Source organism: Pan paniscus, chromosome 16, assembly GCF_029289425.2.
Source record: "Pan paniscus chromosome 16, NHGRI_mPanPan1-v2.0_pri, whole genome shotgun sequence".
Lineage (NCBI taxonomy): Eukaryota > Metazoa > Chordata > Mammalia > Primates > Hominidae > Pan > Pan paniscus.
The window spans coordinates 71,290,331-71,315,888 of record NC_073265.2 but is presented as its reverse complement, the minus strand read 5'-3'; the positions used below and the strand labels follow the sequence as shown (position 1 = coordinate 71,315,888).

Below are 25,558 nucleotides of genomic sequence, written 5' to 3'. Positions count from 1 at the left end.
GGGAACAGCGGGCGCGCACGCCCGCGCCGCCCGCTGGCGCTGTGGCCTGCGTCCCCGCGGTGGCGGCGCGGCGCTCGTGCGCGTGTCAGAACCCGCAGGGTCTCGGCCCGGGCGCCGGGCGTGTGCTGGACACTGGTGCCATGCATTCCAGAGGTCGCCAGCGGCCGGGCGGGCCGAGCTCGCGCGGCAGCGAGCTTTTAGCTTTCCCATCCTCAGTTTCAGGGCCAGTTGGGCGAAGTGCTGCCCAAGGAGACAGAAATGCAGGCGCGGGCGCGCGCGCGCGCGGTTGCCAGTGTGGGCGGGCGTGTGCTTTTGTGTCTCGTGCGCTCCCGCGCAGGTGGACAACCCGCGCCGGGAGTCACTCTGCCCGTGCGCCCCAAGACCTGGAGTCCCGTTTTCCGTGTCGGAGGGCTCGGGTGGCCCTTTTGGGCGGACTACAGACTCTTCTCACAGAGGAAGCTTTGGCTCTACGGATGGTTTATTTGGAGCCACTAACGGGACTTCCTGAGGACCGCTCTTTTAGAGCCCGGCCCCAGGCATCAGAGTTGGGCGCGTTTTCTTTTCTCAGTCAGGCGAGGGAGGAGACTTAGGGACAATGATTGTCCTCGGCTGATAGGTACATCCAAGTGTCCCGAGCCTGCCAGTCCCTCATTAGACAACAAAGAGAGGCGTTAGCGGCGGCGGGGGAGGGGCGCGGCCGGGAGGAGGACGGGGCGGGCTGCGGCGAGCGCGGGGGTGGGGGGCGGCGCTCTCTCTCCGCTCGCTCAACCCGCGGCCTCCTCCCGCCCCCGGCCTGGCGCGCGCCAATCGCCTCCCCCAGCGATAGTGTCAGTAGCATTGTGGTGTCAGCTCCCGCCTGTGACGTTGCGCCTCCCTCGTCCCCCTCCGGAGTCGTCTGGCTGCAGAGGCTCAGTCAAGAGGCGGGGAGGAGAGGAGGAAAAAGCGCTGAGTGAGGGCGGGCGGGCGGGCGGGAGGGAGGGAGTGGAGGAGCCGGGGAGGGGCTCCTTAAAGAAACGCTTCTGTCGCTCGCCTGCTCGCTTTTCGCTCGGCATTGCGGCCAGCCAGCCGGGCACTCGGGGGGCACGCGCGGCCACCGCTAGAGCTCTGCCCCCACCCCACCCGCCAGCAGGTCTGGGGTGGGGACCCAGGTGGGGGCTCCTGCAGCCACTGCCCGGTGCGGACCGCAAGGAGCGACCCACTCCTCCCAGCACCGAGGAAGAAGCAACGGAGCCCTCAGCAGGCGACCGGCCTCCCCGCCCCTGACCACCCGCTTCCCGGCTGCCTTTGTGGCCGCAGCTTCTCGCCGCCGAGCCGAGGGCCGGCGGGGGCGCGGCGCGCACGGCCGAGCGATGCCCAGCTCGCTGTTTGCAGACCTGGAGCGCAACGGCAGCGGCGGCGGCGGCGGCGGCGGCGGCGGCAGCAGCGGAGGGGGAGAGACCCTGGATGACCAAAGAGCCCTGCAGCTCGCGCTCGACCAGCTCTCCCTGCTGGGGCTGGACAGTGACGAGGGCGCCTCTCTGTACGACAGCGAGCCGCGCAAGAAGAGCGTGAACATGACCGAGTGCGTGCCAGTACCCAGTTCTGAGCATGTCGCCGAGATCGTGGGGCGGCAAGGTAGGTCGAGGAGGGATGGGGAGGTGGGTGGGGGGCGGTGTAGGGTCTAAGGCCACTGCCTCGAGGGGAAGGCGTGTTCAGTATCGGGATCCGCGGCGTGGGGTGCCTTGGGGAGAGAGGAAGAGCCGCGCGATGGGCCGGCGCCCCAGACAAAGAAAGTGCAAGCAGGCTGTCTCCCGGAGCCGCGCCGCTGCCCTGGCGGGATGCACTTTCTTCTGTTAAAATCACTGCCTTCTCCCCTAACGCCCCCCAACCAGCCCACCTCCAAAAAGACAATTTAAATGTAAGATGCTTGGGGGAGGGGGCCTTTGATCAGTCCTTTGGGAGGAGGGAGGAGGAGGAGTGAGCATAGGATGGGAGGAGGATTCTGGATTTCTGCAAAGCGGAATGGAGCCCAGAGGAGGAACAATGGGTCCCGGGACTCACACCCCACCCCCTACCCCCAGTCCACCAGCGCTGAGGCACGCGACTGCAGCTGCCTTCCCCGAGCCCCTTCCCCGTGTCTTCAGAGCTGACGGCGCGCCCAGCTGGATCCCAGCGGCATCTCCCCAAATGACTTTTCTGGGATTCTCGGGTTTGGTTCGGGACGACTGCAGTCACTGGGGGAGGGCCAGGCAGCCAATGGGCTGTTCCTCGAGCGCCTCGCGGGTGGGATCCGCTGCCCAGCCCGTGGCGCGGCCCGAGGTCAGTGAGGGAGACGCCCCCTTTCCGTCCATCTCTTGTCCTGCCGTCTCGCTGTCCTGGACGCGGGCTGTCCCCGGTCCCCGCGGTTACCCCAGGATAATGGGCGTGTCTCTCTCTCCCACTCCCTCCTCCGCACCCTGGTTCCTAGGTTGTAAAATCAAAGCGCTGCGGGCGAAGACCAATACTTACATCAAGACCCCAGTTCGCGGGGAGGAGCCTGTCTTTGTTGTGACGGGCAGGAAGGAGGATGTGGCCATGGCTCGGAGGGAGATCATCTCTGCTGCCGAGCACTTCTCCATGATCCGCGCCTCCCGGAATAAGAACACGGCACTCAACGGCGCGGTGCCTGGGCCGCCCAACCTGCCCGGGCAGACCACCATCCAAGTGCGGGTACCCTACCGCGTGGTGGGGCTCGTGGTGGGGCCCAAAGGCGCCACAATCAAGCGCATCCAGCAGCAGACGCACACGTACATCGTGACGCCCAGCCGGGATAAGGAGCCGGTGTTCGAGGTGACCGGCATGCCAGAGAACGTGGATCGCGCTCGAGAGGAGATTGAGGCGCACATTGCTCTGCGTACCGGCGGCATCATTGAGCTCACAGACGAGAACGACTTCCACGCCAACGGCACCGATGTGGGCTTCGATCTGCATCATGGGTCCGGCGGGTCCGGCCCAGGCAGCCTCTGGAGCAAGCCCACCCCCAGCATCACGCCCACCCCCGGCCGCAAGCCCTTCTCTAGCTACCGCAACGACAGCTCCAGCTCGCTTGGCAGTGCTTCCACAGACTCTTATTTCGGCGGCGGGACCAGCAGCAGCGCAGCGGCTACCCCGCGCCTGGCGGACTACAGCCCCCCCAGCCCCGCCCTGAGCTTTGCGCACAACGGAAACAATAACAATAACGGCAATGGGTACACCTACACAGCGGGGGGAGAAGCCTCAGTGCCATCCCCCGACGGCTGCCCCGAGCTGCAGCCCACTTTTGACCCGGCTCCCGCTCCCCCACCTGGGGCACCACTTATCTGGGCCCAGTTCGAGCGGTCCCCGGGAGGCGGAGCTGCAGCTCCGGTATCTTCTTCCTGCTCTTCTTCCGCATCTTCGTCGGCTTCTTCCTCCTCCGTGGTCTTCCCCGGGGGTGGCGCCAGTGCGCCCTCCAACGCCAACCTGGGGCTATTGGTGCACCGCCGGCTGCACCCTGGCACCAGCTGCCCGCGCCTGTCTCCACCCTTGCACATGGCCCCGGGGGCGGGAGAGCACCACCTGGCTCGCCGGGTGCGCAGCGACCCGGGTGGAGGAGGCCTGGCCTACGCCGCTTATGCCAACGGGCTGGGGGCACAGCTGCCTGGCTTGCAGCCGTCGGACACGTCGGGCTCCTCCTCTTCGTCCAGCTCCTCCTCCAGCTCTTCATCCTCTTCCTCCGGGCTTCGGCGTAAAGGCAGCCGCGACTGCTCCGTGTGCTTCGAGAGCGAAGTGATTGCCGCGCTGGTGCCCTGTGGCCACAACCTCTTCTGCATGGAGTGCGCCAATCGCATCTGTGAGAAGAGCGAGCCCGAGTGCCCGGTCTGCCACACCGCGGTCACTCAGGCCATCCGCATCTTTTCTTAAAGGCAGCGGGCGCTAGTGCGCACCGTGCTGGGGGAAGGGGGAACCCCTCCCCATCCTCTTTCCCCAGCGCTCGCCTGCCTCCCTGGGTGCCCCCCGTCTCCCTTCTCCTTCCCGGCCCCACCAACACTCTGAGATCCGAGAGGAGCTTGGAAAGCTGTAGTATCCGCTCATTTTTAAAATTTAATTTTTAAGTAAAGGAATTTGCCAGGATATCTGCATCAAGAGTACTGTAGCCTGGGAAACCTCTGAACACCTGAAATGCATGCTCTATAAATAATAGGAACGGCGACATTCTAGTAATGATAGTTTTTACACTGTACTTAATAGGAAGCTTCCAAAAGAAGAAAACCCCACAAGTTTTCCATTTTCTTAAAGTAGGAAAAAATGAACAGTAATAATTACGATGAAGATGATAGTAGTGCTATGGGATGTGTGGACTGTTTAGTGTGTTCCCCTTTGTGGGTGGGTTCCTATGATACTTATTAGAACACAGTGGATCCTTTTTGAATGTTCGTGGAAGGGCCAGGAGTTCCTGTGAAACCAGGATACTGCAGCTTTATTAAAGTTAAAGAAACTGTAACATATCTCTTATATATTAAAAACGTTTAAAAGTTTTAAAGAGAAATTGCATTAATACAGATTGAAGTATTTTATTCTTTTTTGACTTGAAAAATTATATTTCATATTGCAAAGATGTTTACAAGTATTTTAATTTAAGTTCAGTGAACTTTTTTGTAGCTGGGTTAAATCTTTTTATTTTAGTATGGCCTTATGGCAAAGAACACTGTATTATTTTAATAATCACACAATTGTGACGGAATTACAACCATAAAATGTGTAACGTTTTGAACAGTATTCTGTTGGGATGGAGATTTTATAGGTTCAGACAAATCTTCTAGATCTGCTTCACCCAGCATATTTTCTATTCAGTGATATAAAGCATATTTTATTCTATATTATTACAAAAACGGAAATGTATAAACATGTCAAAAAGAACTGTTGATGCTTTCTAACATTTGTATAAATAGAATTCAGTGCAAGTTACAAAAATTCTGTTGCACCACTCTAGTTTTAGTATTTCTATTTTAATACATTTGTTTACCACTTGTTTATGTATATGTAGGTGATGTTACTTGAGCTTAAATGTACTTTACTGAGCAAAGTTTAAAAAACAAAGTATATTTTATTTTATGATAAAGGGCCTTTAACCTCATGGTCAAATACTAATATTATATTTGCTGAGACAAGATTTGAAATTGTATCAAGAGTTTTATTTTTCTGACATTTAAAGTTCTACATAATAAAGGTAAAACTTAAGTAATGGTGCTACTTCATTTTTTAAGTATTTCTATATAAATAAAATATTGAAGAAAATCTTATCTTGTGTGGTGACTTTTTTTTTAAGCCTCTTGGAATCTTAACTGTAAGGGATCACTTTAAATTGACAAGTTGAAATATGGAATTCCCAGGTACATTTTGTATATTATGAATAGAATGGATTTTCAAAACAGGCCAGGGTTGTGTTTGGTTGGATGGGTGGCCTTGGGTAATGGTATTTTTTCTAAAAATTGCAGGTATCTACTGAATTAGGGCCTCCATTAGACACACAAGTCACAGTGCCGAGGGCGCATGATACTTTTAGGGGTTCAGGAAAGTGTTTAATTTATTTTAAAAATTAGAAAAAAAGGAAATTAACATATTCAAAAAATGTTTTAGTTTTCAGCCCCACAAACCATTTCATTTTGCCTGAAACATTAAGAAAAATATTGAAATTAAAGGTATCAAAAATAAATATTAATATGGATATTATTAGTGAGGAAGGCAAAAAGGGCCAGGGAATGTCATCATTCCACCTGGCATGGGCCCCTGAGAGGATAGTGGGTCTTAAGGCCCTATGCCTGCTCTGTGGCAGGGAGAAGTTGGTTTCAGCTCTGTTGCGAGTTTCCACTGAAGGTCACTCCCTTGGGGAAGCCGAAGAAGGAAGAAGGAATGACAGTTTCTGCTTGCAGAGAACCTTACTGGATTTGAGCACTGGTCTTAATAGGCTTCTGCTTGTAGGGCAGACTAATTGGTGTTGACAGGCTGCCGGTGTCAAGTGTTTGTTGTCCTTTGAGGGAAGTTTTTGTTTGCTTTTGGCAGGCTCCACCTGCTCCCTGGCTGTGGGGCTTTGTCAAGGGGAGGAGCCACGTGCTGTCACTTAACCTGAACTCAGTCTTCTAGAGAGTATTTAGGAATGACCAGAGCATGCCACTGAATTTCCAGCAAACTTCCTGGCTGAGTTGCCCCTGGAGAACAGTATCTGACTGGAGTATGGCAGGCATTTATTTTCATCTCAGCAGGTGAATCTGAAGAGTAGACTAGTATAAACTGATCTTGGTAGTCCTTCCTTTTGTGTTAATTTTTACCTGTTTGATAATTTAGTCACTGCCTACATAGCTCCTGATTCAGTTGGTTTACATGATGTGTGTGAAGGCAGTAAACAGGTCTTTGGGGTGGGAGGAGTAAGAGGAGTGGCTCTGCTTGGAAAATTTCTGGCATCATCTTCAGCTCTGGAAAGTTCCCAGGCAGTGTTTGCCCCCTTTGCTTCTCTCAAGGACTGGAGGTTAGCTGAGGCCTGGCAAGGGGAAATGTCACCATGTCCAAGTCCCCCTTTCCTTCAGCTGTCTGGAAATGCCTAGAACAGAACCAAGATTCTTTTTGCATGTAACTTTCTTTAGTCATGTAACTTTGCTTTTCTGCTTTAGCAGAATAATTACAGACAATGCAAGGAAAAAATAAAAAAGCCTTGATTGGTTGATACCTAATGGGCCCTTACTCATTCATATATTTTTGTGGTTCATGTGCCACTTTGGGAACTGAAAAACGATGAGATGTTAAGGCTGCCAACATACTTTAGGATGGCCTGTATTTTTTTTTCTTTATAGTGAGAGGTTCCCTTTGTTGACATAAAGTTTGGGGATATATTATTAATAAAATTAGGCTTCTTGAGAGGAGAGCCTGCTCTCTAACATGGGTCTCCTGTGCTAAGCCCAGGTCTCTGTTACCAGCAGCGGATGTGGGCACATGCTAATATTAGATGGCAGTCACTTTTGGTTTGAGTTAAGCCTTTTGTCCCATCCTCCAGCTTCCCCAGGTGACTTCCGTGGACATGACCACTGGCTGTGGAGGTGACAGTCCTCTGGCCAGAAAGATGAGAGGCGCCGCATTCATGTCCTCCAGCTACCAGCAGCTTCCTTTTCTACTTCTCCACCCCTCTGAAACCTGTCTTTCTGCAGCAACAAAATACCAGCTAAGGGACACCTTTTCCCCTAATTACTGTTCCATGTTTTATTTCTTTAGGTAGAATAGCTCTCAGTGGAGGTAGGGGAGGGGATGATTTTGCACCCCTCCATTTTGGCAATCTCTGGAGACATTTTTGCTTATGATAAAAATGGGTAATTGTACTGACATTTAGTGGGTAGAGGCTAGGGATGCTGCTAAACATCCCACATTGCACAGGACAGCCCCCACACACGGAATTATCCAGCTCAGGGATGAGAAACCCTGATGTAGACGAAGCAAATATATCTTCTCTTCCCTTCGTTCATTGCCTTGAAATTGGTGGACTTCTTCCAGCATTTACGTGCCTAAAGGCGTTCTAGGATTACCCACGACCCAGTGTGGCTCTATATCAGGAACATTGTGGGCAAGGTCAAGGCTGATGTCTGAGCATAGGAGGTCACAACAAAGGGACTCTTTTTATTCACCAGAGTGGTAGATTGTACCCAATGAATGATAATAATGATTACATGGAATGTTCAAAGCACTCTCATTTCCATTCTGTCCTGTGAGCCTTTCTGCAACCATGAGGCAGGCAGCCCTGAGATTTTACTGTGCCTATTTGCAGTAAAACAAATATTACTCAAAACACAGTCCCAGCCCCCTTACCCAGAATCAAACCTCCGTTTCCAGATCTAGCCGGCCTCTTTCTGTTTTGTTCGGTTCCCTGTAACTATGAGACAAAACGTACGGAGAAATTTCCAAATGGGTCTGTGCTAGCATCTCTTCCCCTTTCCCTATTTCATGGGTACTCCTTATACTACCAAAATGGGCTCTTGGGAAAAGTTCTGATATCTTCAGTGAATTACAGTCACTAAGTGATGCAGAGCTCTTATCTCTTAAGTCTTATCTTTCTAAGAAATATGAACAAATTTGGCCGGGCGAGGTGGCTCACGCCTGTAATCCCAGCACTTTGGGAGGCCGAGACGGGCGGATCACGAGGTCAGGAGATTGAGACCATCCTGGCTAACACGGTGAAACCCCGTCTCTACTAAAAATACAAAAAATTAACCAGGCGTGGTGGCGGGCGCCTGTAGTCCCAGCTACTCGGGAGGCTGAGGCAGGAGAATGGCGTGAACCCGGGAGGCGGAGCTTACAGTGAGCCGGGATCGCGCCACTGCACTCCAGCCTGGGCGACAGAGAGAGACTCTGTCTCAAACAAACAAACAAAATATGAACACAGTCTTCTCTCAAGTGGGTTTTGAGCCTGCTGGCCAATGCAATGGCTGGGAGTAGTAGTCCAGAAGCTTTGTTGGGGCAAGGTAACTCGGGAAGGAAGGGAATTTGCATTGGGCACATTCACTCTTTTTCGCGGTAAAAGAGTAATTCCCTCCCTGGCTAGGGAACAAGGGCCCTTCTAACACTCAACACTGCCTCCCCTTTGGCTTCCTCCCTTCCCTGACCTAGTCAAACCTGACCTTGCCCACAAGCGATGCTTAAAGTGCTAAAGGATCTCTTCCCCGACTGTTAAGACCAACCAGCTTTCCAGGAAGGGAGAGTGGGAAGAGTTAAGCATCACTTACATTGGCTCAGGGAAGGTCAGTGATAATTTCTATAGTTTACTGAGCCTCTCATTCTGACCCAGGCACTTTACATTGGTCCAACCCTATGGGGTAGGTCTGAGTAAACCCATTTCAGAGACAAGGAAACTTAGGTAGAAGTTAAATTACCTACCTAAGGCCACACAGTCAGTAAGTGTTGGACTTAGGACTCCAACCTTGGGTCTACCTAAATCCAATGTTTCTATCTTTACCACTTCAGAAAAAAATGGCTTTTATAGGAGGTATTTTGAGAAAAAGCAAGCACTCATTTGTCATAAAATAGTCAACTAAGAGAATGATGTTCCTTTTAGTGATACGTGTAACTGACTTGAAAAATAGAGCCGGGCGGAGTTGCCGTGGTGCGGCCAGGCCACGTGAGGAGAACCGAGAACATGAATAGCACCTTATGGGCACAGGGCATTTCTTTGACATTAATTCTAAATAAAGCCTTGACTGTCTTGTGAACAATCAAACATTATTCTGTAATGTATTCTTTTCAGGTGGACAAAGAAAAATTACCATTGGATGAGAAGAAAATGAATACAGAATTCTCTGTTTAAAAAAAAGCTCAATAAAAATATCACATGAAGTAATTTAGACAGTGACTAAAAGATGCCAGAACCCTGACTGAAAAGTGAAACGTAGTCAATTTTATGGTCTCCCAAATGCCAAGGTCTTTGTTTGACTGATTTTTTAATTTTATTGACTTCATTTTTCAGGGCATGTATTAGAATTGCAGGATCTGGGCACGGTCTGAAAATGGCATTATGGGTGCTACCCACCCCATGAGTCTTTAGCGCTGGTTCCAACTGTAGCACATATTTTTATGGAAGGTGTGGGTGAAACAAATGGCAAATTTGTGACTCAGTTTACTCATCTGTGCAAAGTGAGATGGTGTCCTTACTTCTGGAGTTATCAGACATGTTCAGCCCCTTACCTGATACCTATACCCCTTCCACAGTGATATCTTCCAGGCCCTTTCACAATTGCTTAACTGTCTTTTCTCCCTCTAGGCTGAGAATGTATTCAGAGCAGGGGTCTTATCCCCCATCTCTGTGCCTCCAACACCATCCAACACAGAGCCTGGTTCACAGCGATGTTCAGTGCATACTTAGCAAATCAGTGAAAGGGGTGTTTTGCTTCAAATAACCTACATGCCCATCGATAGGGGACTTGCTTGTGAAGTTATATAGCTTCTGCACATGGAATTCTAGCTGTGCTAGTAAATGTGGGGATCACTTTGATATCCGTAAAGGCAAAATGCAAAGGATATAATTTCTGTAAAAAAAAGTTTTATTTGTACAGAAAAGTTCTAGAGGACTGTCATGGTGCACAATCTTTAAGACGGCCCCCAATGATCCCTACCTCCTTGTGTGACCCTCTCCCCTTGAGTGTGGTTTGGACTTTGTGACTTGCTTCTAATGACCGAATATGGCAGAAGTGAGAGGATGTCACTTTTGAGACTAGGTTATAAAAATACTGTGGCTTCTGTCTTGGTGTGATCTCTCTCTTTCCCTCTGTCTTTTCTCTCTCATCACTGACTCTGGATGGAGGCAGCCCTGTGGAGAAGTCTGTGCGGTGAGAAACTGAAGAGGGCCCCTGCCTCTGGCCGCGAGTACTTGAGGCTCTCAGTCCCATAGGCCATGAGGAACTGAGACCTGCCAACAACCACAGGAATGAACCTAAAGCAGATCCTCCCCAAGACGAATCTTCCGATGAGACTGCCGCCCTTATCAACATCTTGATTGAACCTAATAAGAGATCTTAAGTCAGACACACCTGGCTAAGCCACACCCTGATTCCTGATCCATAAAAGCTGTGAGTTAATAGACGCTTATGTTGTTGTTTTTGTTGTTGTTGTTTGTTTGTTTGTTTTTGAGATGGAGTCTCACTCTGTTGCCCAGGTTGGAGTGCAGTGGGGTGATCTCGGCTCACTGCAAGCTCCACCTCCCGGGTTCATGCCATTCTCCTGCCTCAGCCTCCCGAGTAGCTGGGAGTACAGGCACCTGCCACCACGCCTTGCTAATTTTTTGTATTTTTAGTAGAGGTGGAGTTTCACCATGTTAGCCAGGATGGTCTTGGTCTTCTGACCTCGTGATCCGCCCGTCTCGGCCTCCTAAAGTGCTGGGATTACAGGCGTGAGCCACCACACCCGGCCAGATGCTTATTGTTTTAAGCCCTAAATTTTAGGGTAATTTGTTGTGCAGAAATAGAAAACTCATACAGATGTGGAATTGACTGTGAAACAGTGGTCATCTTTAGAGAATAAGACTAGTATTTGGGGGGTGATGACAGAAAACCAGCTCTGACACTTACTAACTGTGTAACTTGGGAAAGTTACTAAATTTCTCTGTGCCTCAGTTTGATCATCTATGAAATGCAGATAATAATAGTAACTTACCTCAAAGAGTTTTTCTGAGGAGCATTTACCATATGCATGGCATGTGATAAGTGCTATCTGTCTATGTCTCTCAATCCAGACCTATGCTATTATTACTGTCTTTTCATTTTATATTCTCTTGGCCTTTGGATTTTTTTAACCTTGTGATTATATTACATTCATAGGTTAGAAAGAATTTTAAAAATTTAAAGCAAGATGCATGAATGGTGTTAGTCAATTTGGCCTGGGCCAAATCTTCTCCATCAGAGCATTTTGTTGGATGTATATCTTTAAAAGTGATAAAATGCTATTATTTTATTTTGTATAGGAGATATTATGCTTTTGAAAATCCTTTCATATAAATTGTCTCACAGCAACCCCATGAGGTAGTGGATAATATGGATAGTACTATTATCCTAATTTTATAGCCGAAGAAACTGAGCTTAAATGCTAGAGACTAGAGATTTCTGGAAACCAAGATCTTTCTAGAACATTCCCTGTGCAGATATACAGAAAACTTCTGCTTTTATGGAATAGCCGGAAGTGATTTTAATGAGTTATGAATAAGTTTAATATGCTGTTTATTGATAATATGCAAGCCTACCACCCATGGATGTAGGCTTTAAAACACACTTCTCATTAAATCCATGATGGCATTACCTTACTAGCCCTTTGATGACTCAGAAGGCACTTCAGGGTCCTCATCATGAACATCAGCGACTGTACTGCAAGAACACTATCACTTAAAACCTCTTGATAAACGGGACTAGGGTATTTGGGGTTACTTATCCTAGTCACATTTTTATGGTGTATATCCTAGATGAATTAATTCCTCCACACCTCCTATTCAGGGGGCCCTGTTGTACAGTTAACTCTGCCTCTAACTTCTCTGCTGTGAGACTTTGAGAAAATCGCTTTATATCTTTTAAACCTAGTTTTCTTATTTGGAAAATTAGAAGGATGAGCTATTTTATTGCTTTGTAAACTAGTCTTGTGAGATGCCTACATGAGAGTAACCTAGAGAAGATGTATGAAATACAAATTTCTGAGTTCACCTCTTGAAATTCGTATTCAATAATTTTGGGATGAGATCTGGAAACCTACAGTTTAAAAAGTTCCTTATATCTGTCAATAGGGGATGATGAGTTAAAGATGTAAATATATACTTTAGATGACTTGGCAGAATGCTGTTAAAAAGAATGATGCAGTGTAATTTGTATTGATATTGCACAATCTTCAATATGCATTAAAAAATTTCCCCCTAATTCCTGCACTGATCAACAATATGTATTATTAAGAGGAAAAAATTGGCCAGGCATGGTGGCTCACGCCTGTAATCCCAGCACTTTGGGAGGCTGAGACGGGCAGATCACGAGGTCAAGAGATGGAGACCATCCTGGCTAACATGGTGAAACCCCGTCTTTACTTAAAAAAAAAAAAAAAAAAATTAGCCGGGTGTGGTGGCGGGTGCCTGTAGTCTCAGCTACTCGGGAGGCTGAGGCAGGAGAATGGCATGAACCTGGGAGGCGGAGCTTGCAGTGAGCCGAGTGCCACTGCACTCCAGCCTGGATGACAGACGAGACTCTGTCTCAAAATAAATAAATAAATCAATAAATAGGAAAAAATTCAGGTTCATTACAGGTGTATGGCATGCTTCATTTGTATTAAAATTGTAGATGAAGACCTACCTACAAGTATAATCATATACATAGAATATATCTCAGGGAGGGAGACTGCAGCTTCAGGGATCAGGAGCTGGAGAGACTTCCGTTTCCCTGTATATCTTTTTATACTGCTTGGATCCTTTTTTTTTTTTTTTTTAAGTATGTATTGCCTATTCAAAAACATTTTTCTTTGGTTGGTAATGATGTGTCAATGTTGGTTATTGATTGTAATGCCTGCACCCTGATGTGGGTTGTTGATGGTAGAGAGGCTGCCTGTGTGTATGGGGTAGGGCAATGTGAGAACTCTCTGTACTTTCCGGTTAATTTTGCTGTAAGCCTAAAACTGCTCTAAAAAGTAAAGCTGGCCGGGCGCGGTAGCTCGTGCCTGTAATCCCAGCACTTTGGGAGGCCGAGGAGGGCGGATCATCCTGGCTAACACAGTGAAACCCCATCTCTACTAAAAATACAGAAAATTAGCTGGGCGTGGTGGCGGGCGCCTGTAGTCTCAGCAACTCGGGAGGCTGAGCCAGGAGAATCGCTTGAACCTGGGAGGCAGAGGTTGCAGGGAGGCAGAGGTTGCAGTGAGCCGAGATTGCGCCACTGCATCCAGCCTGGGCAACAAAGCGAGACTCTGTCTCAAAAAAAAAAAAAAAAAAGGAAAGTCTATTAATTAAAAAAAATTTTAAGTGCTAGGCATGATAAACCCATATATAAATAACTGTATGGCTAGATAGCTAGAAAGAATGACTGATAAAGTAAAAGCTCCTCAGGGGATTCTGCTGTGAAGCTGAGTTTGGGAACCATGAGACTAGGTGAGCTCTAGGGTCTCTTCCAGTGAAGATTTGGGTGAGCTGAAGAGTAGAAAATAAGTTTGGAAAAGCAAGTCAGAGGCAGATTGTAGAGAGTCTGGGAGGCTCAACTGAGGGTTTTGGGGTGTGTCTTGCAGGCATTGGAGAACACTGTTTTATATTGTTTTCTGGTACCTGTGAGCTGGATGGGCTGGGAAAGTGCCAGGAGGCCAGTGAGGAGCGAAGGCCTTGATCCAGGAGGTGGCTGGAGAGGCGAGAGGCAGAAGAGTGTCTGGGATGGTCAGAAGAGAAGAGGAGAGAGTTTTAAGGACCTCGAAAAACTATTAGGTTGAATCATGTGAAATTGCTGATACCAGACCATTTTTACCTTCAGTAATGGCAATTTCATACGGTTCAACCCAATTAAATTGACAATGTTAGGTGGCAGGGGCCATATCTGGGAGCGAAGACGGACAAGGAGATTTGCGGATTTAGAACCTTGGTGGGTTGGGCACTATTATTAAAAATAGAAGAATGAGGATGTTAGAAGCGATAACTAAATGTAGTGTTAGACCTAGCTGGGAGTCATAGAGCAAATGCTTTTACTTACGATTTCCTGAATACATCTAGTGTTTTTATATATTTGTGCCTTTGCTTGAAACATTTCCTCTGCCTAGGAAATGTGTTGATTTAAAAAAAAGTAAAGATCCCTGTGGAGGACTAGTGAGATGTGGGGGTGGCGGGGTGGGGGACACAGCAAAAAAAGCCAGTCTACCTGGAGCAGAGTTCATGATCTCATGGTGTGGGAAGAGCTTATCAACGATAAATACAAGCATTTACATTGGTGTGGCTGGGAACTGGCCTTTGAACAGAGCAGGCCTTAAGGAAAGTGACATTTTAGGAAGATGAAGTTGCAGGTGGTAGGCAGGACTGATTTCTTGCAAAAGAGATCAGTGACCCAAGATTGAGGTGGTGAGGGCACCAGGCCAGGGAGACAGCAATTGGAGTGGGGATGAAATAGCATGCTTCATGGCCTCACAGAATCTTGGAGAAAGAAGGAAGCTTAAATGTCATCCAGTTCAAACAGCACCTCTATCAATGCGCAGATCGCTTCCTCAATCTACTATTTTCTTGAAGAATTTTGGGGCCACGAAAGTCATCACTCGTGTGCCTTGGTCTACCTATGAGAGAGCTCATCTTTGTCAGGAGTGAAAAGCCAAAACTTTGCCCAGCAACTTTCATTTTTATAGATCAGGTCAAATTTCTATTCTTTTCTTTTCTTTTTTTTTTTTTTTAACCTGACAACCCTTTAGAGATTTGAGGTCACCAACCATGAAATGCTGAATCTTCTTGTTTCTATGCTACCCAGCTCCAGGGCTGTGGTTTTTACATGATTGTTTCCAGCCAATGAATACACAATTGGATGATCTGAAAATTTTCATTGTGAGTTTATAGACATATTGACACTGTTTATTTAGTCTTTTTTTGAAATTAAGTTTAGAAAGCCTACAACATATAAGGTTAAACATTTGTTATCTCCTTTGAACATACGATGGCCAATAGTGTTTTTTTTTGAAATCTTGTTTCTGAGTATTTATTTACACAATCAAAGTTTGAAGACTTTAAAGAAGGATAGATTTGTGGCTTCTGAAAATGAGCTTAGAATTTTTATGAAGTGTAACTTGACTGTGGAAGTCAGAGAAGGAGCCACAGTGACCTTTGGGAGGCAGTGCAAATGGAGCAGCAAAGATGGACAAAGGACATTGAGAAATAAGGAGAATCATTGGAAGCAGGAAGAAAAACTGAACATTTAGGTGTGCAAGATGCAAAATAATCAGCAGTAGTTATGAGGAAGGGCATAAAATAGGACATGTGCTTCAGCTGTGAGCACTGAAATACAAGATATTGGGAACAGGGGTTAAAACACATGAGACAAATACTCTAAAAGCTGCATGGTGGAGAAGCTTCATTTCAACATCTGTCCAAAATGCTTTCTCTATTGTAAGAAGCGCTCACACGATTTGCACACAGCCAAAACCTGCAAAGAACATATGCAATTCCACGCTAAGCAGTATGAACACATATTGGGGACATATCTGATCCTCAGACTCACTAAGAGTTTTCTCTGAGAATAAAAAAGGATTTCTAATTGTATTTAAATGACATGTAAGAATGAATAAATACATGTATTATTATTTTTAAAATAACTATTAGGATTTTCTTAGCAGTGTGTCTTGCACTGGATCCAGCCAGCATTAAGTAAGTATCAAAGACCAACAGTTGTTAGGATGCTTTTAAGATCCATTTATTAGTAGTAGTATTTTAAATCCCTTTGTATGAGCACATACATCAATATGTTATTGTCATAAAAGTTTCATCTCCATAGCTCAGTATCTATTAATACCATTTAGGGCCAAGTGCCAGTCAGATTCTAGGAATTCCACTCCAAAGAAGAAATCAAAATGAATGAAAACCTCCAATCTATATTTGCCATTTAGGAAGAAAAACCTTCTTGAATTTCACTTGAAAATTTATGAGAAGTTTGGGACTGAGTAAATGGTGGAAGGAGTGGAATTTTGAATTTACTGCCTAAATATCTTGCCCTCTGCTTAGTAAGGTTGGGGCTGCCAAGTAGCTCACTATAAGAGAGTGAATAATCCAGGTTCTTGGTGGAACTAGGCCATATATTAAATTTGGAAACCAGTCCAATGAAGTCCCTTCCAGGGCAACTCAATTAATCCTTCCTTCATGATCAGAACATTGAAACTTTTGCATGCAGGCCAATCTCCAAAATGAATCAATTAAACTCAGAAGCTTCTCACAACAGCAAAGTAGGCAGGATTTAGAGCACAGGACAGTACAAAAGCAAAACCACATCATTGTGTGGTGCTATCTTACTGCGTCAAGACCTAGCTAGGACTCTATGGCCACAGGCAGTCTGTACACAAGTTGAAGCAATTAAGGAAGGCATGGGCTCCCTGTGCGAGAGGGAGGAACTCAACCCCTGCCCCTTGCTAAGAACTCTGAGGCAAAGTGCAGAGAATCTCTCCAGCTATTCAGTATTCTTAATGGCTCATTAAGCTTAGATTTACTGGCTGTCCTTACAAGTCCACTGGACAGTTGTCTAGTCACTGAGATTTTTCCAAATGTTGAATTATATCTGATGATTGTTGAAGTCACATTTAGGGTGGATGTGGGGTTGGTGGCAGAGCTGGGAGACTGCCTAGCTGTATCATACAGAGATATATCCAGTTTCAAAGAACAGAACACCCTCCTGTATTCATTTGGTAGGGGGGCCAAGTACCACAAACTGAGTGGCTTAAACAACAGAAATTTATCGTCTCTCAGTTCTAGAGGCAAGAAGTCTGAAATCAAGGTGTCAGCAGGGTTGGTTTCCTCTGAGGGCTGTGCGGGAAGGATCTGTTCCAGGCCTCTCTGACTTGTATGTGGCTGCCTTCTCCCGCCTTCACTTTGTCTTCTTTGTGTATGTATATCCCCAAATTTCCACTTCTTATAAGGACATCAGTCCTATCGAATTAGGACCCACCCCTCATGACCTCATTTTAACTGGACTATCTTTGTAAAAAGATCCTATCTTCAAATAAGATCGCATTCTGAGATACTGGGGTTTATGACTCCAGCATATCTTTTTTCAGTTTAAGATTCATTTATTATTAGTAGTATTTTAAATCCCTTTGCAGGAGCACATACATCAATGTGTTATTGTCATAAAAGTTTCATTTCAATAGCTCAGTATCTATTAATACTATTTAGGGCCAAGTGCCAGCCAGATTCGAAGCAATTCCACTCCATAGAAGAGATCAAATGAATGAAAACCTCCTATAGTGGCTGAAGCAGGGTTTGACTGGCCTTACACACAGGCAGCCCCAAAGTAAGCAGATCAGGGCTGGTCTGGTTTCTCAGAGACACAACCAGGATCCACAGCTCTTTACATCTTTCTGCTCTGTCATTTGTTAAATGCCTCAGGGTCAAAGGATGGCTGCCACAACCCCAGACCTCTTGTCTATAGTCCAAGCATGAAGAAGGAGGGAAAAGTTTAGTGAAATGACAAGGATGGCCAGTAAAGAGGCACTTTGCTGGTGAGCCTCTGCCTTTTCATTCAGAGACTATCTCTCATTGGCCAGAACTGTTCATATGGTTGGAAAATCAAACATTTATAGTTAAGCAATGTCATCCTGAACAAAGTCTGTGTTATTTCTGTAAAGATAAAAGGTAAAGAGGGATAAATATTGGATAAGTAGCAGTAATACTTCCGAAGCTAAGACTGGAAGGGCTAGGAATTTGCCAAAGTAAGGGTCAAGGCTGAAGTCACCAGCCAGGTAGTTTAATAGGATCTGTGAGTGGGGCAAGGGCCAGTCTAGGGAAGGGAATGAGACCTGAAACCTAGAGAGAGGTTGGACAGCTATCTCTTACAAGATGGAGGGGCCCAATACAGGCTGACTTGTCACTCTGTGGCCCTGTGGTCTCCTCCAGGAACAGTGCCATTTCCAAGGCTTAGCTTTGACCTCTGTTGCTAGTAGACTGGACATTCAGAGGTGACAGTGGCTACACTGGTCATAGTCAGTGGGAATGCATGCTGTTGGGCCTATGCATAGCTTCCATCTCTCCATTTATGTGCCCATCATACCACTTCTGGGGTGGCCAATGACAGGCTTGCCACCTCTCCCATAGAACATTACACTGATACAGCTGGGCACAGTGGCTCATGCCTGTAATCCCAGCACTTTGGGAGGCCAAGGCGGGTGAATCATCTGAGGTCAGGAGTTTGAGACCAGCCTGGCCAACATGGAGAAACCCCGTCTCTACTAAAAATACAAAATTAACCAGGTGTGGTGGTGCATGCCTGTAATCCCAGCTACTCAGGAAGGCTGAGGCAGGAGAATCACTTGAACTCAGGAGGCGGAGGTTGCGGTGAGCTGTTATACCGATGACATCATGCTGACCAGACATGACCAGCAAGAGCTGACTAGTACTCCAGAGGTCTTACAAGGTAAGACATTTGCAATCTAGAGGTGGTAGATCAACCCTACAAAAATTTAGCTCAGAGAAAACCGAAGTTCAAAGGAGTAGGATGGGGCAAGAGCACACAGCATCTCAGCAAAACCTAGAGCTCCAATGTTGTTGTAATTGGAAGACAAGAGTCCTAACACTGCAGAGGCAAGGATGGACTCAGGTCAAAGATTGTGGCTGGGAAAGCCCTTCAGCCTTGGTTCCCAGTCTCCCTACCCTTCTCTGTCTCTCCCATCCATCCAGCACTCAGGGATCAAGAAACTCTCAAGGAAAAACTTCACCTTTTTCCAATTAAAAAGAAATCCCGGCTGGGTGTGATGGCTGACGCTTGTAATCCCAGCACTTTGGGAGGCCGAGGTGGGCAGACCACTTGAGGCCAGGAGTTGAAGACAAGCCTAGCCAACGTGGTGAAACCCCATCACTACTAAAAATACAAAAAATTAGCTGGGCGTGGTGGCAGGCATCTGTGATCCCAGCTACTGGGGAGGCTGAGGCAGGAGAATTGCTTGAACCCATGAGGCGGAGGTTGCAGTGAGCCAAGATCGAGCCATTGCACTCCAGCCTGGGCAACAAGAGCAAAACTGCATCTCAAAACAAACAAACAAACAAACAAACAAACAAACAAACAAAACACAAAACTGCTTTGCCTAACTGGAGAATGTGGAATTTCTAATTCCACATTGAGTATGCTGCCATGTTTTTTTCCTTGTGCGTCTCTCCTGTTCTCTCATCCCTGTGACCCTCTGCTATCCCCTTTCCTTGCTCCGTCTCCTGGTTTGTTTGTCCTTCTGTCCCGTATCTTTTCTGGAACTCTCCTCTTTGACCATCACCATTCTCTGGCCCTTTCATTCTTCCTGCTGCCTTCCTTTTGCCTCTTTTCCTCTCCTGATAGACACCCTCTCTCCTTTCAGAGGCCCTGTTCTCCTAACACACCCGAGCACCTGCTGAAGGCCACTGCAATCACGCACGCCACTCTCACACACTCTTCTTCCCTTTGCATTTTCTGGGCCTTGCTTTTGACTGAGCAATTGGCTTCTGACGTCAAAGTTTTCAGATACAATAGATGTCAGTTATTCAACGTCACTCTAGAGGCTAATCTGAATTCAAGAACTTTGGCTTGAGAGGAAATGTTTGGAGAAAGGCAATTTCACTACTTTTCAGTCTATAGATAACCTCTTCTACCATTGTCAAGGGGAAAGGAGAACACCTCTACATCTTGTCAAAAGCCTTTACAGAAAGATAAGATTCATTCTCATTCTTTAAACACTGTTGCTGATGTAAAACACCTTACCTTCAAAGAGGTCAGTATTTCTTCTACTTCACTACAAAATTACTAAGGAAAATCACATATTCCTGCATTGAGATAAAACTGCATCACGAAGTTTTTGTAAAACAATTTTTCCCCAAGTCTCAAAGGACGGCTTCATCCAACATTCAACAAATGAGTTGAAATGTTAAAAAATTTAAACTCACATGTACTCTACAAATGGAAAATGTACAAAATATGGCAACCTACATATAAGCAAGGTTTGTTTTCTTTAAGGTGAATCAAATTTTGTCATTAGGTTATTACTATTACCGGTCTATTTGAAATCAAACACTGTAATTGGATATTTCTCTGGAGTTCAAATCATCAGGGGAGGGGAAGCCTCTGGGGTCAGGGTTGGAGGAAATTGATGGGATTTCATAGACTGGCAGGTTGGCCATAACCTCATGGATTCCTTAAGACGAAAACCCTTAGGGCATGGTTTCTCAACCTCTCCACTATTGAGATTTGGGGAAGAGTTATTCTTTGTTGTCAGGGGCTTTCCTGTGTGTTGTGGGATGCCTAGCAGCATGTTTGGCCTCTGCCTCCTAGATGTCAGCAGCATCCCTCCTCCCCCATATAACAACTAAGAATGTCTCCAGACATTGCCAAATGTTCCCGAGGGGTGCGGTGTGGGTGGAAATTGCCAATGGTACAGAATCTGCCTTAGATTACAAACGAGGAAGGAGATCCAGAGACCTCATGGGGATTTCCATTAGTGGAAAAGGAAAGATATTCTTGGCTAGATCCTCTAGATCCCCCAAACCAAGAATCCCACCAGGCCCAGGAAAGCCCAGTGGGTAGCTGTGGAGGGGTCTCCCTCAAAGCCAACAAGCTGTACCTGTGGGGCATTAGAGAAGCAGGTGGGGGCGATTGAATGGGAAGCAGAGATCATGTTTATGCACATTGAGGAACCCTTTCCCTCATACCAAATCTTTCAGCTTTCAGGAGACAGCAGCATTTGTTCTCCAACAGGCAAAACTAACACAAGACCCCCGGTCAGTTCTAATGGGACCTCTGAAGATGAGACAGAATCTGAAATAGCAGAGCTTGTTCCTGAGGGGTAGTAGGAGGAAAGCCCAGGCAGTGACCCTGGCTGGAGTAGCTGGTTACTATTGGTGTCTTCTTTTACTGGGCCTGCTGCCAAGATAGGAGAGGAGGCAAAGGAAGAAACATGTTGAGACCTGCAAGAGCAGTCGGGTGAGCAGAGACAGCAGCTGCTCAGGCTGGAAAAACAGCTGGACAGGCTGCAAAAAAGAAAAAAAAAACAACAAAAAACAGAGGCTTCGAATGAAGAAAAGGAATCCCCTGCTCTCAAGACGAGAAGAACTATTGCCTAAGGACTGAGGATAAGATTCTTCAGCTTTGAAAGAGATTTCAATAGTGGGGCATTTCATCCTCTTTTTCAAAAATCTCTACCAAGGGAACTTGAATCTAGCACACATCCAGTCTCCGGATTGCAGGGCAAGACTGAGCCCAGGCACAGGTGTTCTCAGAGGAGGCTTGGAAGAGCTGACTTTAAAGGGACACCTATTCCCAGGAGAACTGGTGGAACCAGGGCCTCCTATGGAAGGCAAAGCCTTCAGCATCTGAGCATGAGCCTCACTGTCTTGTGTGAGGGAGATTTTGATGAGAAACAAGTGGATAGTAGAGGCCCTCAGAACATAAGCTCTGTGTGTGTGTGTGTGTGTGTGTGTGTCTGGTGTTTATGTTTGTGTAGGGGACTCATCTTTGACAAAATTCTCTGCATTGTAAAGAGCCAGAACAGTCACCAGGCCATGTGGATATCTTACTGGGTAGGAAAAATGGGTCTATATCCCTTTATCCAAATTCCATCGAGTTCCCATTTCTTCCAGCAATCTCCATTCAGGGAGCAGAATCTGTCTCCTGAGAACCATGCAAGGAGTTGAGGAGAGCCCATGATTCAGGAAAATATTCAAGTTCACAGAGTCAAGGCTATTTGGCTTGAAGAGGATTGTTTTTATTTAAGTCTCTCACCCATACGCCCAGGGGGGAAAATCCATTAAAATTTTTATCTCTAACTGATGTCCAGTGTCCTGTGAAGGGGTCCTACAGAACACTTCAGAAAAAGAATTGTACTAGAATGGACCAAGAGACTCCTGATAGGAAAATTCCCTGGGATGAGGTGTTGGAGGAGAAACTGTGTGAGTCATCCTGTCTCCATTGCCCAGCACAGGGACTGGCAGAGAGAAAGCATCAGCATATGTTTGTGGATTGATCAGATGAATTAGTTAATTAATTAGAGGGTGAATGCTTCTTTGCACAGTGGAGGCCTGCTGGGCTCTGTCAGCACCCTCTCCACTGGCTTCTGGAGGCTGCCTGATTCCTCTTGCAGGGAAACATGGGGCTGGAGGAGGAAGCCCATGTGGTGGTCCTTTGCTTCCAACTCCAATTCTGATTGCTGTCTGGTCACTGAGACAAAGATTGCTCAGAGTGGGGAGGAGCTTAAAGGCCAAAACAAAATCCAGGGGTGCCTGGATGAGCTCAGCCTGTCACAGAAAAGGCTCAGGGACAGCATGTGGAGCAGTAGCAAAGGAGGAATCTCTTCATATGGATATTGGCTTTATGACATCATCAGTTTCTCTGGGCACTGCTTTGACTTGGTGTTCCCTGGAATCCCCAAGGAGCTTCTGGGATGAGAAGGCTTATCAATGACTTAGAACATTTTATGGGTTTGGCTGGCTTTGGATAGGAACGTGATCATATCTGAGGTTTCCTTTTTCATTTGGGATGGCTTGATTCGTTCTGAGATGTGAGGTCTAGAATGAAACAAGCTGTGCCTGAAGGGACAGGAGAGAAGGGAGGCTGGTTGGATACTGGAGCAAAGAGACCATTTGGATCCTAGAAGGAGGGATAGGGACATGCGTCCCTTTCAGTTGGCTCCAGCCTAGTGGGTGGACAAAAAATGCCCAGGTTATATTTGCCAGATGCGCTAGGAAGCCCTAGAGCTTTTAGTATTAACGACCCAAGCCTCGGGAACAGAATCTGAAGTGTGGCTCAGGGAAGCCATCTTGGAAGGCATTGGGTTTCTAATGAGAGAGAGGAGTGGGCGCAGGGAAACGTCAGTGCCAGTCATCTGCTGACTGCTGTGTTTGAACTTCTTGGTATGACAGAGAGAAGAGGAGAGGCAGGGAGATATCTGCCTATCCCTGAAAATCAGGAAGGAAAGTCCTGATGCCCGGAAGTTCAGAGAGGGAGATGACGTTTCTGGGGTGGGCAGTGCTCCCTTGGAAATGGGAATTATTTTAGGACCATTTAGCCAGACCATTCCTTTTTCCCCGCACTAAAAGGGGGCTTCAGTCAAAACAATTGCTTTCATTTTCCATCCTAAAATAAGGCCCAGGACACACAGTGTGTGTCTTTTCTTTCTGCTTTTGGAAAGAAGGCAGTAACAAAACAAGGGTTCTTACAGAGCATCTTCCACGCACATACATTGTTCCAGATTTCATACCCTGTCTAGCCCATTTATTTGCCTGTAGTATATGCTCAATAAATGTTTGAAGCAAAATTGCTTTAAATAGTCCTTAATTATTTTGGCTTTTTCCATATCTAGAAACCAGAAGAGAATGCTAAATTAGAATTTGGGAACTGGATGTATATGGCAGAGCTAGCTAATTACCACATACATTTTCTCTTCTTCCTGGGAATACAGCTAGATGACACTTCCCAGCTACCTTTGCAATGAATGGGGCCATGCGATCAAGTTCTAGCCAGTGGAATGTGAGCGAAGGGATTTGCTTTATGTTCTGGGCTCCCATACATTCTTGACCTTCTGTATTAACCTTGGAGAAGGTAGAACTACAAGATGGAGGGATTCTGGGTCCCTGACTCACCACTGGAGGAGTTATTTGCTGATCACAAACACCTATTTTGGATTCATATGAGCCAGAAGTAAACTAATATTATATGATGCCATTGAGATTTTGTGCTTTACCTGCTACATTACATCTAGTGTTACCTAGTTGAGAAACTGGTACTTGGTACCTCGAAGTGAGGTGTTTCTGTAACAAAACTCAAAACATGTGGTGTTGGCTTACCCTCTAGCCATGGAGTGAGAAAATTGCTATCAGGTGATGGAAAGATGGAGCTCTGTGTCATGCAGTGCCAAAACATTTAGTAAAACTATTACCTTTGATCATTTTAAAGGCAGGCTACATATTGAATAAAACTGTGGCTCTAGAAAAAAATGTGTTGGCTTTTACTTTTTACTTTTTGTGTTCTACTATGAGATACAAACACACTCAGGAAATGTTTGGCCAATTAGCAAGCATAAATGAAAAAGAATATAGAGAAAAGCCAATGCTTTTAGACAATACATATTAAAAAATAAGGCTGATATTAGTGAAACACAGTGATTGAGTTCTGTGGTGAAGATCAGAGGAAAGGTGTGGCCTTATTCCCTATTGTTTGCGATGGTCTCAAGGTAGCAGCGTTAGGTAGAGAGATGGAATGGAGGCGAAGAGGCAATAAAGATATCAGACTTGAAAATTACATCTAAGAAAGAATTTGGGGTATGATTCCTGGCACATGGAACTACCTGGAAGAAAATACATCAGAAACCTGCCAAGTTTTTGAGATCACTGGATTGCCAAGGAAACCGGTAGCCTACATTTAAAAAGGTTTTGACTGAGACTTAAAACAATCCCCACTATGCAAGCCTTGCACAAGTGGAGGTGGGCTGCTGTGAATGCAGGACCTCATACTCACCCGTACCCACTTCAACAGTGACCCCGGAGGGTAATGGGTTAGTGGGCGAGGAAAACTCTCCCAGAAGGCTGAGCCAGTGGCCATGAGAACAAGGGACACAGAGTATTTCCCTGAGGCAGAATCAGGGTTAGAAAAGGAACTTCCCCTAGGGCCAGGGGAAGGGGCCAGGCAGGATTGCATCACTGCTTTGGACCTGTGTCGCTGTGGGTCACCCATTCTTCTCATATCTGGCTGGGACTTATTGTGGTTTTCCGGTTCCTACTCCACTATGGTTTGACTGGCATGTATGTGGAGGGGAGATAGTCTGTCCTCTGGCTCTTTGGTTGTTGCACCACAAACAGCCTCATCTGGACCCAGAGATCCTGGGCTGTGAGCTGGTTGTTGTGGCTGGCGTGAGCATGAGTCTGTTTTCTGCATCCTGAGAAGGGAGAAACAGATATTCCATGCCCAGAGGGGTGGCCTGTGGCAGACACTGCTGGTTGTTCACAAAGCCCACTTCTCCCTGGACACACAGCCACACCACATTGCCCAGCATCCCTTGCCACAGGCATGTCTGAGTTTTAAGCCACTGGAATATGGGTGAAGGTGACAGGTCTACTCCCAGGCCCAGCCCATAAAACCTTCCCACCCATCCTCTCTTCTCCCAGTCATGGCAACCGTGGGAGCCATGTGTTGAAGTTGGCAGAGACACAGGATAGAAGGAGCCTGGGCCCCGGAATCGCCACTTGGGAGAAAGCTACCTGATGGCTGAGAGCACCTCTTTTGCACTTCACATGAAAAAGAATCCCCTGGTTGTTACTCTGCTGCGATTTGGGGGTTTATCTGTTTCAGCAGCAGAGTGACCGCAACTCACGTAACTGTAAAGGAACAATGTTTGCTTTCCCTCATTCTCTGGGGATTCT

The 25,558-nt window shown here is 46.7% G+C and overlaps 1 protein-coding gene across 1 annotated transcript; it reads left to right on the top strand.

The window, feature by feature from the left end:
- The first annotated feature begins 715 nt into the window (after window positions 1-715).
- Window positions 716-5,277, top strand: MEX3B (mex-3 RNA binding family member B). Its single transcript, XM_034939282.3, has 2 exons — window positions 716-1,614; window positions 2,447-5,277. The coding sequence occupies exons 1-2, from the start codon at window positions 1,350-1,352 to the stop codon at window positions 3,898-3,900; spliced, it is 1,719 nt and encodes a 572-aa protein (XP_034795173.3). The 5' UTR covers window positions 716-1,349; the 3' UTR covers window positions 3,901-5,277.
- The last annotated feature ends 20,281 nt before the right edge of the window (window positions 5,278-25,558 follow it).

What these genes read in the sequence shown, in the direction of transcription:
- MEX3B (XM_034939282.3), top strand. Translation starts at nt 1,350, where the DNA reads ATGCCCAGCTCGCTGTTTGCAGACCTGGAGCGCAACGGCAGCGGCGGC. An exon ending in CGAGATCGTGGGGCGGCAAG is followed by an intron (nt 1,615 to 2,446) that starts GTAGGTCGAGGA and finishes CCTGGTTCCTAG; the next exon opens with GTTGTAAAATCAAAGCGCTG.